We start from the raw sequence: 15,721 nt of genomic DNA, 5'->3' as shown, positions 1-15,721 counted from the left end.
GTATCACAAAGGATTAAACAGACTGAAATTAAGAAAGCAAATCTGAACGGCTCAGTCATTGCTTCAAGTTTCTCTACTATTTTTTTGAAAAAAAGTGTAACAATTAGCTGGGTTTTTAAACATTGAAAGCCCTGCAAGCCCACTATATATATACCATTTATTTTACAGCCCCAACTGCCCTTTCAAAGTAGTGCTCAACAAAGTTGCCAGAGAAAGTTATGAGGAAGCCATAAACCATCCCTGATGGGTCAGCCTGGCTCAGGTTTGGAGCACAGAGAAGCAACACAAAACTGCCTGCCTTCGTCTTGTTATGCTGCAACATGCAGGACCTCCCATCAGTGATGTGGAGAGCATGCTCTCAAATTAGCCAAAGGCAACAATTTTCTTAGATCTCTCTGAAGGATCAAGATTTCATTTAAGGCAGCACACAACACTGGGGAATTGTGCTTGCTCCAAAGTGAACTGCTGTCCCTCTCCCTCATGAGCATCTCTGTTCACAACAGATTCAGAAACAGCTGGAACAGATGGCTCCGAGCTGCTGTACACTTTGCATACCCCCTCCATCACCAAGAGTGGTACAATACCTTAGCTTCCACTTAGAATGATACTCCAGAAGAGTCTTCAACTACTCTTTCTTCCATAAAAGAATACAGTCATTAGTTACATTAAATATGTTGACTCTTGTGTATACCCTTACAAGGTCACCTTTGGGTTCAAATTTCACTGCTGAACAGGTACATTCTACATCTACGCTCAATTCTACATCACAGGCTGTCAATGCACAAGCATAACTTGCCCGAATCAAATTTGCTTTTTACATATGTAATACAGTAAGTACAAGATGACCACCAAGGAAGGAGTCTCATTTTCCATTTATAGTTACTTAAGACATCTTTTTTTCCTCCAGCAGAAGAATATGAAAGCTTTAAAGAAAATACATTGATCTAACGTAGATGCTTAATGTTTTAGGCACAAAGGAAAATAGTTATCTAGAAGTCATATATGCTGGGACTTGTTCAGCCAAGTAAGCCAGGGTACATATGATTAAATTCAATTTTTTAATCAGATTTTTTAACCAGTACCATTATCCTTTTCTGAAATCAATTAATTTGGAAGCAATTTTCAGAACATTGGACATAAAGAGCATGAATAAAATCACATAATACTCCATTAAATCTTGTTTATATTTACTTCTTAAATTAAAATCAATAAGATGAGTATTTATTCAGCTGGTTAGGTTGGGCACATTGGTTTATGGTTTTAGTTTTTAAAAGCTATGTATAAACAAGTGATTATTCAGTAAAAACTGCTGGATTTTTCAGTCTAATGTCCACCAATGCTATTGAAGCTTGAGAGTATCAAACATGGCATTTCTGAGAAGGGTGATTTTGGCAACTTTGGAAATATAGAGTTATAATTTTCAAACGACTATGAGCAACTATGAGTCACTGTAATGAATTACTGAAGAACTTACAGCTTTTAGTATGTAACTAGACTTCAGCAACCAGTTTACAGGTTAATATTTTCCATTCATTTGCATTCTGTTTTTAACGGAATCAGAGATCAGCTGTGACATTTTGGGGTCTCCTGAATCAGTTTGCGATGGCCTGAAAAGTGCTTTTAAAGGACAGTTTACCATAGAGAGAATGAAGACTACAGATTTGAAACTTGCAACGGACCAATTTCCCAGCAGATCTGCAAATTGCTCTTGCGTGCCCAGCCCCAGCCCTTGTGAAACACCACCTGGGTCTATGATGGTATGGCAGGTGCTTCCAAAGTGTCAGACTGTGGGCCTCTGCACTCCCTGAAGCAGGGTCTCAAACAGGCTTGTGGATCCTTACATTGCATTTCACGCAACAAAAGGGTTTTGCATGCTTATGCACTGTCAAGAATCCGTGTCCCTTTTGCAATGAACATGCCAAAAATGTTTGCTCAAAATTCCCCCTTACATCCACACTTCATTCTCCTCTTTTTAGGGAGTCTCCATGCACCTGATCCTTACCTTTCAGATACAATAGTGTAAATAAGAAACAGATGCAGACAAGCAAAGAGGATCACACATCAACAAAACAACATGCTATAAAGAGACAATAAATACACTCCTTCTGGAAGGGGGAATGCTTTTTGGCATGCATTTGTATAGCATCTAGTTCAATGGAGCCTTTTCCTACAACATGCTACAGCAATGGAGATAAGTACTTGGATCCAAAGCAAAAAATATATTTGCATACAAGTTCAAATCCTTCCTGTGCTGGACCCAGAAAGGTCCCCTACTGAGTTTCAGCTTTAGGAACAATTAGATGCCTTGTAGAACTCAAAGTCACAGTGGGCGTCCTCCAGAAGTCAATACGTTGAGAGGAAACAGTCTGTAAACAACTCAGAGGAACTGGAAGAAAACTACACCCCCAGGTGAAAAAAAAGGAGAGGCTGGCATTATAGAAAGATGAGGGAATAAGAGGGGTGAAGGAAAAAAAAAATCAGAGTACAGAAACAAGAGGGATTGAGAATTGTTCAGTGCCATTAGTGACTGTAAATTGGAATTTGATGCCAAGAAGTGAGAGAAAAATCAGAGGTTCAAAGAATAGGGAATGATCATGAGACATTAAGAAAGATGATTAAAAGCTGCCCTGTATCCTAAAGTGCCACTGCTAAATTCTTCCACTTCCACATACAAATAATTTTCCTTACAGACCTCTGACCCCAATGCCTTTTCTGCTGTCTCTTCCTACAGTCCTCGAGTCCAGGCTCCCATTTTGCTATGGTGAAGCTTGGGCTACAAAGCTCTGTTCTTTGACCCTCAGCTGGGGCAGAAAACCAGCAGCTCCTCCTTCCTCCAGCTGCCGAATTCCACGAGTCACTTCCACTGAGAGCAAGGAAGGAAAATGGCTTTTTATTTCTCCTCCCTTCTCTTTCAGCCCTGTCAGGACAACAGATTGTCCAAGGAAAGAGGAGACCCAATTTCCTGCCGAAGAACCACACATTTGGTCACATGTGCTTCTTCCACAGACACCAAGCCAGTAGATCAAGCACAGGGTTGGAAAAGGGACTCACAGTGTGGTGAGCATCCTCCAAATGCAAACAGTGCTATTTGTTGTGCGCTGCACTGCACTGATAAACACAAGCTATTACTAGATGCTACTACATCATCATCATTAATACTACAGCCCTGGACTCCGCTAGTGTCCTACCAGTTTATGGATTCCAGATTGACTAGCACACTAACTGAGCCTGAAGGATTAATTTATGACAGATAGTTCCTCTTCATTAGTATCTGGCTTTATTAAAGTAGTATTCCTCAATCACACTCACACACTGGTTCATTACAGTGTGACAACACTGAAGTGAACCTGAGAAGAGGACATATGACAGCATATGTACTGTGACTGTTTTATCTGCATACGGCACATCTGTCTATGGCCACAGACAAGCTTTGCTGTATCTATAAACGAGTTGCATCATGTAAGAACTGTACTTTTTACTACTACATTTCAAAGCCCAGACTGTAGATCAGCATCTGCTAAACTACTCACTGTCAGGATTTCACCCCACAATCCTAAATAAAATGTTTTGGACAGAAGGACATTTGTACGTTTACCCTTTAGCCAAACCATTTTGATAATTTATAAGAGTTTAGTCTTCTGAAATGTTGGTTAAAAATCTACTTTGCAGGCTAACCCCATGAGAAAAAGAGATTTTTCATGAGGATCTGGTATCAGACGATAGAAAGGTGTGGGCAGTGAGCCTAGCCATCATTCAGCTCTTGAGTTAAAGAACAGGAAATAACCAAATTGAACAACATCCAAAACCAAGTAACACAAGTAGTTAGTGAATAACTACTGATACTCCATGCCAAAGTCAGTCAAATTATGATTGCTGAAGTATGCCTCCATGCTTTAACTGGTACATGTGTTAACAAGCACTGTACTTTTATAGTTCCGGCCATTAAAAATAAATGCATCATGTATTAACACAGCTAAAAATATTAGCCAACTAAAAAGTGTGGTTCAGTAAATGAAACCATCCCATTGGCAACAAGGAAAGTAAGTTTCTAAAACTTCTGCCTAAACAAGGCATTTTTAGTGTGCACTTACATGTATTTTTTATTAATTGCAAGACAGCATTAGGTGGAAGGTGACAAGTAGCCTGTGTAGTAGTTTTCTTGGAGTCTGTTTACATCACACTGTAAGGCGATACAATTTCTCAACACAAATGCAGTTAGCATCACAATTCTGCAATCCACAGCTGCCACCTCACAAGCCTTTTTAGACCAAGACCTTCACTAGTAATTGTGAGTGCTTAGCAGTCTGGATTTTTGTTAGGAGAAGTGAAATCACAGTGGACTGAGGAAACCCACACTTCAGCCAATCCTAAAAATGTGAAGCGTGCACAATCTCCCACACCGTTGGGCTAACCTGCCATAGCGCTGGGCTGCTGACATGACCTTAATGCCAGCTTGTTTGAGTCTTCTTAACTTTCTGATCTCTTCTGCATCCTTCCCCTTGGGTGCCGACGTTTCTTTTGCACTACATGAAGGAGACTGCTCTATGGAGCTTCCTTCATTTTGATTCAAACATACTGGATTTTTAAGGGAGCTTGCCTCAGGAGCCGTGGAGCCCACTTTCTCCTGTTCACACAGTTCTGATGTTTCATTCTGTTCTTCTTCTATGGTTTCAGGGTGGGGTTTGCTATTGAATTATACAAGGTAGTTTAATGTATGTTGTGCCTGAAACATATACACTTATTTATTATAAGCACATTTTGTCGATAATAAAGACGCCAAATTATATTCTGATGAATGATCCAGGAAGATAATTATGCTCTTTAATGGAAGGTGCTGCTTAGGCCAAATCAAAAGTGAAATATCAGTTGCCAAACCCATGCAGAAACACATAGTCACAGCTATATAAACTGTACTGGTGTATAGAATACAACACAGAAATAAATTTATTTTGAAAAAAACACAGCAAAAATATTACCTATATTGATTGAATACATAAAACGTACCTTGTAAGTATAATTTCTCAGTGAGTAACTGTCTTGAGAACTGAGACAGATCATCAAGAACATTTTTGTCCAGCCTTGTATTCGAGTCAACATCCATGGTAATAATACTAACCAACACTTTGCCAAACACAAGCTATACATTCCATTATACAGTAAACAATGACATCAAAACAATGACTTTCCACCCATGGCTTTTCTACCACCTTTGCCAATTGCTACAAACAATTTATCAGTACCATCTCAGCAAGAGTTTTATTACAGCTTCATATGCCTTATGTAAAGAATGAAAATTAGGCAAGTGTTAAAGCATCATCAGTGAGGAAGGGAGAAGTTGGACATGCCAGTCTTACCTGAAAGGTCTGTCTCCCAGTGGTGAAGTTGCCGTGCTCCAGCTCTTTCGGTACTCTTCTTGTTCAGCTTTCTTTTTCCGAAGTGGAGCAGGTACATAGAAAGTCTGATTACTCTTGTTCGGGAGGTACTGGTTAAAAGGCACAGCTGATTTAGGTTCACCGTGTGAGGTCCGCCTTGCCAACATATCATCTTTTTTCACATCTGGCATCTTTCTGTGTGGCAGGTCAGTTTCTGAGTCACTTCCTCTCCCTAGTGAAGAAGAAAAAAAATCCCTCTTCTTTTCACTTTCATCCAGTTCTGGTTTTGGTTTGGTTTTTTTCTTTGGGGTTTTTTTTGTTTTTTAATTATAAATCAGAGAAAACACCACCAAAGATTACATTTAGCATGTATCATCTAATGGTACCAAAAATGCACCAAAAAATGAGGTCACACAGCATGTACCATCTAATGCACCAAAAAATGAAGTCACTTTTACCTGTGTTTGGTTTTTAAAATTAATCACCGAAGGTAGTAGCCGTAGTATCTACACAGACAGTAAACATTTTTTTCTATCAAGCCTTATTTTCTACCCCTAAAAAACACATCTTCAGTCCAAGGTCACGTCAAAAAACTTTGTGTCAGATTAAGCCAGACTTGTCAATCACACTGAGCAGCTACAGAGGCTTACCTGACTAAAGCTCAAATGACTCTTAGTTTAACACATGGATTTGTTTGACCTGATTCAGACTCCTCAACATAGACTTTCATAAGCATTGCAGTCTCAAGCAAAAAGGGCTACATGCTGTATGTTTACAAAATGGCAGGAATCTCTAGATGTTTCTACAAACACATATTAACGGAAATTTTAATGCACTCGGCATCAGCTTGGATCAAAACCTGAGAATAAGCATTAGCTGCTGTAAACCAGAAGACTTGGATGGTCTCCCTCCAGTCTCACCCACTGCCTGGTCAATCAGTCTAGCACACTGCAAAACAGACAGACTTGATCCTCAGATGGAACGGTGCAAGGAGGGAAGGAAGGGATCTCAGGATTTAGAGGTTAGATCATTACAGCAAAGACTGAAGAATAGTCTGGCAAAGGTAATAAATAAGGTGAGAGAGAAAAATCAAGAGTCACACAGAATAAGACGGGAGATCAAAGAGCTGAGTGGCTATTTTGTTCAAATGAACTAAGCTTTCTGATATTTACAACTCATTTAAAACACAGAAATTTAGGCGAGACCTTTCCAGCTTGAAAACAAAACTCCCAAGTGGTAGGACAAATACCTTAAAGACCATTTGCAGTGGAACTGCCCTCATAGCCATTTTTGAAGCCACTTCACAGACATTCACTAGATTCCCTGTACCATCATGAGCCTTTTGAAGCTATGTAAATAGTTCTCTCACAGCAGTGCAACATTACCACAGGCCCTGGTTTGAAATGGAGCATATTCAGCCATTTCTCCCTACAGGACTCAAACCTTCTCCCAGCTTTGGAGCGTTGGATGTCTCTGGCCCTCAGCCCCTTTGCAACACTTGCACATGCAATAGCTGTTCCCCTTTTTGGGGTGAGGGGAAGCCACCCAGGTTGTGTCCTCTTGCTAATTCACCATACTAGTAAGTTATTTGCTAATTCACTGAGCTACCTAATGAACAACTAAAAACAATGAAGTCATAAAAATCACAAGTAGCTTGTGTATAATTCAAAGTGGGGGAAGGAAAAGAGGTCTAAATATGCTAGGAATGTTATTTGCAAAGAGCTTTTGCAGCAGACTGAGCTATTCAATGTTTGCTTGGAGAGAGACAAAGAAGAGTGAAAGGGAACAGTAAGAAAAGACAAGACATAATGGAAATGAGCTAGCACAAAGCACTTTTTGCCAGTAATCTTTTGCTTGAACAATTTTGGTTAAGAGCATATGATAACTGGCACCATGATTGGTAATCTGAGTCTATGTCTACACAAAAAGTGGAGACACGACCACAGAATCACAGGTGTCTGAGGATAGTTGAGGTTTGAAGAGCTGTAGCATTGTTAGACTAGGCAGGGCCACAGAGTAGCTAAAAGAAAATGAGAAGATCGCTTACTGTTATTTGCTATTCTGTTTGCTCTTGACTTTGTTCTGGTGTTTATTTTTGTACTGCATGAAAACCAGTCTTGAACTGGCAGACAGAAATGGTGGAATAGATAACCGCAGTAGCAAAGGAATTAGGACAGATTCCTCTCCCTCATTACTGATGTGCCTACCAGCATCCCCAAGATGAGTACTTCAAAGACAAACAGCTTCTTTAATTATTCATATTTTGCTTGTGAAATTATTTTCAGCTCAGATATGCAAAAAAAAGCACTTGAAGCCAAAGCACTGAATGGAAGATGCAGCTGTGCTCTAGGTTTATAAGTTTAACTTAGTTATTCTGCATTTCCAAGTAGAAGAAGCAGCAGCTAGTTTCCACAACCCGTAACAGCAGTTATGCACCACAGACATGCACAGATCCTTCAAACAAAGATACATGCACAACTGTTGGCCAAGCAGAGGATGTTATTAATTCCTGAGCACATTAGCAACTCTACAGGCAGGTCAGTCTGCAATTCTACTGTGTTTTAAACAAACTGTTCTGCTCTGCCACTGGTTCTGTTTGTTTTTTTGCCAAGGGCCAGGGTCCTCACAGGACACCAGACCAGCTCCTAACAGTGGGGCTAATCACAGATGGCATTTGTGAAGACAGTATTACTTACTGCTTCCCCCTAAACTAACCGTCACCTTGGGATCACTTAAATCATGTATATTCATTTTTTTCTTTTTCTAGGTGTGGAAGCAATCATAGTTTTATTTCGGTATTGTATTATTTGGTTTATAAAGCTCCTATCTGAATGGAGAGAGAGAATGTAAGCAGAACCTTTTCCTCCATCCAGCTTTGCATATACATTATTTCTATCAAAAACTACACACAGCTGAGAGAAAACACTGCTGGGGCCACAGGAATAGGTTTGACAGAAAAGAGGTCAGCCAAGCTACACCTCACCTGCAACTCTTGGAGCAGGCAGCTGTGAAATTATGGCAGCAGAAAACAGGGAAAATGGGATGTATTAGACAGGGCTGGCTGGACAAGTCATATGTGTGCACACAGCATCTGCATGCACCCCGAGTCTGGATATATGGCTAAGACTAATTTTTTAAGAACAGGCTTTGTATTTTTGCATCTTATTTTGTGTTTGTTATGGACTCGAGAATGTGACACGACAGTATGTCTTAGCTGTGGCAAACAACGAACCACAAAACCTTACAAAAACCTGCTGATACAGCAGAAGTTGATAGGAAGCCACTACAGGTTATATGTAACCAGCTCCAAGTAGGCAGGAACACTTGGACTCTCCTTGAGTACTCAGGATGGAGCAATACTGCTTGATTAAGACATGTGAGGTGTTCCTATTTGCCAGCACCACACTTTTGTCTCACTTGGGAAGGCAGAAAAATGTTTTGTAATGTGGAGACTGTGCTCTGTTCAGTGTCTGAGGGGATATGAGGCTGTTTCAGGGAATCAGTCCCAGTAACTGGTTCTGGATGGTCAAAGAGCAACAGCCCCAGTACCACAGGCCACTCAAAACAGCAGAGCAGATTTTAGCCCTGCTTTCCCCACAGCTTTTTCACAATTCAGCTGTAATACCAGCTCTCCCTGCCAGCTTCTCAGTTTTAAGGAGTTCCCCATCACCTCAGGAAATCTCTCATGTGTCCGGTTGTGATTATCACCAGTTTCTTTCACACTGCCAAAAGCAGTATGAACATCTGGTTCCTACCAAGAAGTCTTTCTGCCCTTCCTTTTTTTATTAAATAAGTAACATTACTAAGGAGAACTGATTCATGTGTGGAACATAACTTCATCTGATGATGAAGTCTGACTGATTCATCCATTCATCAGGAATGTAACCACACAGTGGGAGCCTCAATCAAGCATCCCTTTGTTCTGAACCAGAATCCTGCTCACAACAGGTAACCTAACTGCATGCTCCACACCTCCACCCTCCACATCTAGCTCCTCAGACAGCATGCTGTGCCTACAAGCCCCTGGAAGCCTCTGGGAATCGGGTAAGAAAGGCAGAGAAGCAGCACCCCTTCTGTAAACCTAGCGCTGCATGTCCTCACATAAAGCTGTACAAAGACGGGCACAGCTTTGATGCCCGGAGCTATTAATTTACCCAATTTTCTAAATACCATGAAAACAGATATGACATTTGGCAAAATATTGTACATAAGACTTCAAACACTGTCAGGTATCAGACATTTCCAAGATATTTCTGTGATCTATCTGCCCAAAGTTTACTTAGGCAAACATTTTATTCACTTCAGTATTTCCCTTGTTCCTGCACTTTTATTTCTTGCTCCATCCTAGTTTCTAAGTTAAAATGAGTCTGCATAACATCCTCATACACTAGAACCCAGAAAAGCACCCTTCCCATCATAAAATTACATGGCAACGATGTAACTCATTTTCCAATGCTGCGCTAAGCTAACTGCAACAGACTTCAAGTAAGTTGTTGGCAAAGTCATCTAAACCTCAGGGAGCACAAATCAGCATTCACAGAGAAGTTCTCCCACTGGATTAGCATGATTCAGAGGCTGTGTCCAGTCTCCGAATGGACATTTGCTCCAGCAACGTTACTTATGCGTCACAACATTCTACATGTGCTGCACTGTGACCAGTACTTACCATCACTGCTCCCTCTGAGAACTACATCTGGAGATGGTGTCTGCTGCGAGCGGGAGCCAAAGGAGTCCAGACTGTCAAAGGAATCATCTCTGCCGTGGCGAGGTGGGGAGAGGGAATCGCTGCGTTCAGAGTCCCAGCAGTCTATATAGCCGCTGTCACGAATGCTGCGCTTTGGGCTCTCAATATCCTCCGTTTCCTACACAGAAGTACAGCAGGTACCTCTTCGTAAAGAAGCCACTGGCATACCCGTGAGATCTGCTACACATCAAACAACAACACGTCTTCCCAAATGCTAAAAATCTCCTCCCCGAAAAAGGGTTTCCTTGCTTCTCTCCTTCAAAAGAAAAGTGCAAGCTTGCAATAAACCCCAATTTTATAATGATTAAGAGGAAACCCCGCTCAATCCATTACTACGATAAACAGAAAAAGTTGCAACAGGCAAGCAATAAACCGATCAAAACTGAAAGTAACCTGAAACTTGACTTGTTGTCCATAGTCCATAGCACAGGCAAAGGCACTAGAATTTTAACATTGTGCCTGCATCAGGTTTAAGTCTGCTGCTTTCCAAAAGACACCCCCCCCCCCTCCTCTTGCCCATCTATTGTATCTGGCCAGGATACCAGCAGACAGCATTTGTTGTTGCTGCTTCAGCTCGGCAAAATAATGAAGCAGTGTGCCCCAGCCTCCCTCTACCTTGAAGAGAAATTCCTGTTATGAAAGAGGGATGTCTTTCTGAAGCAATCAGCAATGAAAAATATGCAAAATGCTTTTCCTGATGCCTCAGAAGAATTCAGTTGTGCTCTTTACTCTTTGCCAGCTCCTGGCTCTGGGGGATATGAAAGCACTTGTAGCTGACCCACATGTTCAGAGCAGGGAGAACAATGGTTGTCTTTGACAGCCCTGTGATTATAAATTCTTTCCAGTGCAAGCAGCACATACTAAAACACTGAAACTCCAGCAGAGGAAAAGGTCAATAGAAGCCATCCTCACCCTTGCATTATAATAAATCCCTTGTTTTAGAGAGTGTCTTAACATTAATTACAATTGTACAGGCTGAGAAAAAACACAAATAACTACGTTTATTTAAAGATAAATCTGTTTTTTTCTCCACCGACAGTAAGTAAAGTCAGAAATGTGAGTGCCATTATCAGACTGACATTTTGCGACCCAAGAGGCTGGAATGTGATTTTTTTTTCCTTTCTTTTTTTTCCCCAGAAGCATTTGAATATTAATTTCTAATTAAGAAGCACCCCCTGCTTACCACTAGCTGGAGCACAACAGCTCAACGGCTGTGTTGAACACAGCTCCCACTGTCCCTGACTGCTAAGGTTTTACCCGTTACTAATACTGCCAATGAGAAGATCAATCAAGAACAACACCGTATGCACAAGAAAGCGGGTTCGCTAGAGAAGTGATAGAGGGAGGAGAGCCCTGCAGTAACGCAGCAAAGCCTCTGTGCTGGAGAAGAGGGAGGCTCAAAGCCAACAGAGATCAGACCCATCGTCCTGTAGACTTTTCAGGAAGAAGTTTTAATTAGTGCCACTCACTATTACTCTGCCAAAATACCACATTAAGGGCAGCGGCAAAGGTCGCCTAAGGCCAAGCTAAACTGTGGTAATGTCATTAAGTAACCTCACTGCAAATTGAAGTGGAAGCATTTTCTAAAAACAAAACACATCTAACAAAGTTGTAAGTGAATCCTATGTAATTTCCTTCCCCAATCCTGCTTAGTGAACTAAAACACTGATAGAAACATTAGACAACAGAGATCTGTCTCCCTGAAAACCGCATGAGTTACACACATCCAAGAACAAATCTAAAAATCCTATCAAAATCCCGTTTGTGACATGATCCAAAAATCTTTTTAAAAATCCAAATTCCCTAATCCTCTCATCCCTTCATACCAATCAGCTATTCTCAATCCTCAGGCACACCTCCATTTTCCTAAATTACTGTGTTTGAATGACACTGAACTGCTCAGCAACTACAGGGACTTAAACTCAGGCAAAGCGCCCCATCCCGCATTCACTATCTCCCAGAGTTTGAAAACAGTCCAATTGTGAACTAATGAGTTCTGCAGACCCTACTTTCAGAGGCCTGTTGATGTTAATTTTGCATGCTGCTCACCAGGAGTTAGGAGGCACGCACCAGGATGGGATCCTAGACCTCTGTAAACAAGTTCTTTACAGCGTTCCCCTTGGCAAAGCTACTCTCCCAGCCCTGCGCTGTCTCACAGAGGGGTACTTGTCCTGCCTTCAACAAACGTCATCTCCCAAATGTTATCAATGGGAAAGTGGTTATCTGTGAGACTGATAACACCATAACATGACAGACAATAGCGCATTAGTCTTTCATATCATCTAATTAAAAACACAGTATGTCACCGAGTGTAGTAAGAGTGTGATTGCCAAATGTAAGATGTATTTCTCCAGGAAGTTCCACCCACTGCATATAATCAAAAAGCCATGGAAGTTTTGTCATTGGGAATTTCCAGTTTAAAAGTAAAGAAGAATGCGTAACTAAATAATTAATGAAATTAAAAACAGAGTAGCATGAATTATGAAAAATTAGAAATTATATCCCTTTCAGTATGAGAAGCATAAAAAGATGAGTCCGAGAAAAGTTACATCCAAGGTGCCTTTTGATTTGCTTATTAAAAAAGGAAGACAGAGAGGATTTGTAACAGAAAAACTAAACCAGACTGAATTTATTGTCAATTTAATTATTAAATTCTGTGGAAAAACTGCCAGTAGAGAATATGATAAAGTGTCTTTTCATCACTCGAGCTCAGCTATAAAGAACATCAGAGCATTGCACAGCATGATTAACATGTTCTATTTTACAACCAAATCCTCTTCAAATGCAGTAACAGACAAGCCCACAATTGCCAGTGGGAAATACTGCAGGGGTACAGGAGTAGGGACGTGATCTTAAAGTACGTCACCAACGTCCCTTGTAACAGCATCACCTAAACAAGACTTTTCAGGACTGCAAAGTGCTCTGTTTTTACATTAAAGGAATATATAGCGTTCAGCTTTTATGAGATCTCTACTCTGCTCCCAGCTCCAACATCTGCAACAAATCAAGTCTCAGACGCTTGCTTTTGTCCTTGACCTGCATGCAGCGCTCTGCAATGCCCAGCCAGGTGCTCCATTACCATCAGCTCCTGGAGAACACTGCCTTTCCGCCCCAGCCTACTTCATCCCTCAAAAGCGCTCAAGATAGGACCTCCAAAATGCTCTGATGACTAGTTTCGCGGGCAAGCACCACCTGGAAAAAGAGGAGCTTCATGCTGTGAGATTAAACATTAAAAACCAAACCATGATACCATGCAGCACTAATGTCAGAACAACCTGCACTTTGGCAATTTTTCTGGGCTAGCTCCCTTGTCCATCTCTGTTTCACCTTACAGACTCTTTGGAGCGGGGGACCTTCCCCACATCTTCTATTTGGAAACAACTCAAGTATTAACTTCATTTCTTTATTGCCTAGGCTCAGTCCTATCACTCATGAGTGATGAAGTCCCAAATGATTAGTGCAGACCATTTCAAATGAAGACCAAAATAAAGCTCTACAGAGAAGCAGGGTGTTCTCTTCTCCTCTCCATTTCCACCTGCTTGTTCACAGGATCTGGGCTCTCAAACAGGGATCTTACCTGCCCAGTTTAAGGCACACTGGTCACACTAGGGTGTAGAAACTGCTGTCAGACAGCCAAGTATTTCTTCCTCTCCAGTGGCAATCTGGTGCTGGCCTTCTGAGATCCCACAATGAAGAGCTGCAGCTGGTGCACATGCAGTAGCAGAGCTCAAGGAGAGTATGAGCAAGGAGTCTCCCATGGTCCCCAAACCCTACTGCCTGTGGTGACTTGGCTGTTACGTGAGATGGGGAGGGAGCAGCAGGCATGAAGCTTTCTGTAGGCTGGAGAACATATCTGCATGGCCTTTCATGAGCAGTATGTCCAACATGTGCAATGCTAGCACTGGGTGCTGCCATCTTCTGACATGCCTGTCCCTTGCCCCTTCCATCCTCAGTAAACGCATACTTGGATACCCACGCCAACCACTGCTGAGGTGAAGTGTCTCATGTCAAGGTTTGGGGCACTGGAGCGCTCAACTAAGAGTTCCCAAAGCACTCTAAGCAATCACAACTTCTCCTTTCCAACAGAAAGCTCATTGTAAAACACCAAATATGATTTCAGCCAGAATTCAGAGCTTGGCAAAACACAGAATCGTGGTAACTGTGCCCTTGGTGAAACGTAACTTCCTTCTACCCTTCAGCTTCATTTAGATACTTTGGTTTGATGGCTTATGTTGCAACTTCAAAAAAAAAAAAAAAAAAAAAGGGCTGCCCGGGAGACTGAATGTTTTAAAGAAGAAAAATCTCTGCTCCTGAGAGTCCTGTCACCTTACTTTTGAGTCTCAGCTCTTCTAGCTGAGACTCTGTGTCATAAATGAAAATAATTAAATCCAAAACATATGGAAATGAAGATGACAGAGCCACATGACAATTATAAAGCCCCGTTTGACATCACATGCTGCATCACTGATACCACCACAAAGCTGGCTGCCAAAGAAAGCTGTGTTCATGGTTTGGTAGAGTCAGAAACATTTTTGAAGGAGGTAGGGGTCTACTAAGTAATTTGTACTCTAGCCCGCCACTTCTCTCATATTTAGCAACAAACAGGTGATTTATGGGAGTAATAATTAGAATTAAATTTCCATTCCCAAAACATAACAAAAAGATACCTTTCTCATTTGTGCCAGCAAACCTTCAAACTCCTTCAGGTTCAGGGTTGATCCACTATATGACGTGCAGCTGTTTGCAGCTTTCCCTAGCCAATATATGGTGACTAATACCTGCAGAATTTAATAAGAATTAAGTGAAGCCATCTATACAGTCACTTAGCTAAATTTACTTCCCTTCAACTTCTTTCATTTATTCAAAACTGCACAGCAGCACAAGATTTCGTTATAAATCAGAATTGAAAGAGAAGTGTCTGTCAGTAGTTAAATACCAATACATCAGGTGACTATGCAAATTTAAACAGTCCTACAGAATATATAACTTAACAAATTATCTTCCTCATAGTTTTAGGAAAAAATGAAACTGTCACGTCTGTCTTGAAAATAAACAGCAAAAATAAATCTGAAGAAAAACTCTACGCAAAATATTTGAAACTGCCTAGAAGACACACTTATTTATAAATAAATGTTTGTAAATCCAAGAGGAAACAAGTCCCTGAAGAGTACGAATACTAGTGGTCATTAATTAAAACCATTAAGACTAATGGAATAAATAAAACATCTGAAATGTGTGCCTGCCTATTTCAAGGACAGAAAAGGTAGTACCATTTTTAATCATCTTAATGTAATTAACCAGATGACACGGGAACATCTACTTCCAAGGCTTCTGCTAGCTTAAGAAATGCTTAGCTCAAGATTAATCAAAAGCCATGAGCATCTGGTTGTTTCTATCAGACTAAAGAAGAAAGACTTAGTGGTTTCATTCAAGTTCTGACTTGATGTCTCTCCAATAACTCATAAATCACTTCAAAACTAGTGTGGAAAAAGAGCCAAGAATTGCTCTTGCAAATGTTTACATACCCTCTCACTCCTTTAGTTAGCAAAGAAATCTGATCTGACACTTCTGGCGTTGCACTTGTTTTAGGAAAGGAGAAATTAAC

At 40.9% G+C, this 15,721-nt stretch overlaps 1 protein-coding gene across 1 annotated transcript in view; it reads right to left on the bottom strand.

The window, feature by feature from the left end:
- LIMCH1 (LIM and calponin homology domains 1) overlaps positions 1-15,721 on the bottom strand; it is a 182,002-nt gene that overhangs the window by 54,752 nt on the left and 111,529 nt on the right. The window contains exons 6-9 of the mRNA XM_040594728.1: positions 14,784-14,894; positions 10,039-10,234; positions 5,355-5,604; positions 4,413-4,685 (exon numbers count right to left, since the gene is read on the bottom strand). Coding sequence (XP_040450662.1) covers positions 4,413-4,685; positions 5,355-5,604; positions 10,039-10,234; positions 14,784-14,894 — 830 coding nt within the window. The remainder of the gene's footprint in view (positions 1-4,412; positions 4,686-5,354; positions 5,605-10,038; positions 10,235-14,783; positions 14,895-15,721) is intronic.

This window comes from Falco naumanni, chromosome 1, assembly GCF_017639655.2.
Source record: "Falco naumanni isolate bFalNau1 chromosome 1, bFalNau1.pat, whole genome shotgun sequence".
NCBI lineage: Eukaryota > Metazoa > Chordata > Aves > Falconiformes > Falconidae > Falco > Falco naumanni.
The sequence above is the reverse complement of the archived record's forward strand: the minus strand, read 5'-3'. Positions and strand labels throughout refer to the sequence as shown.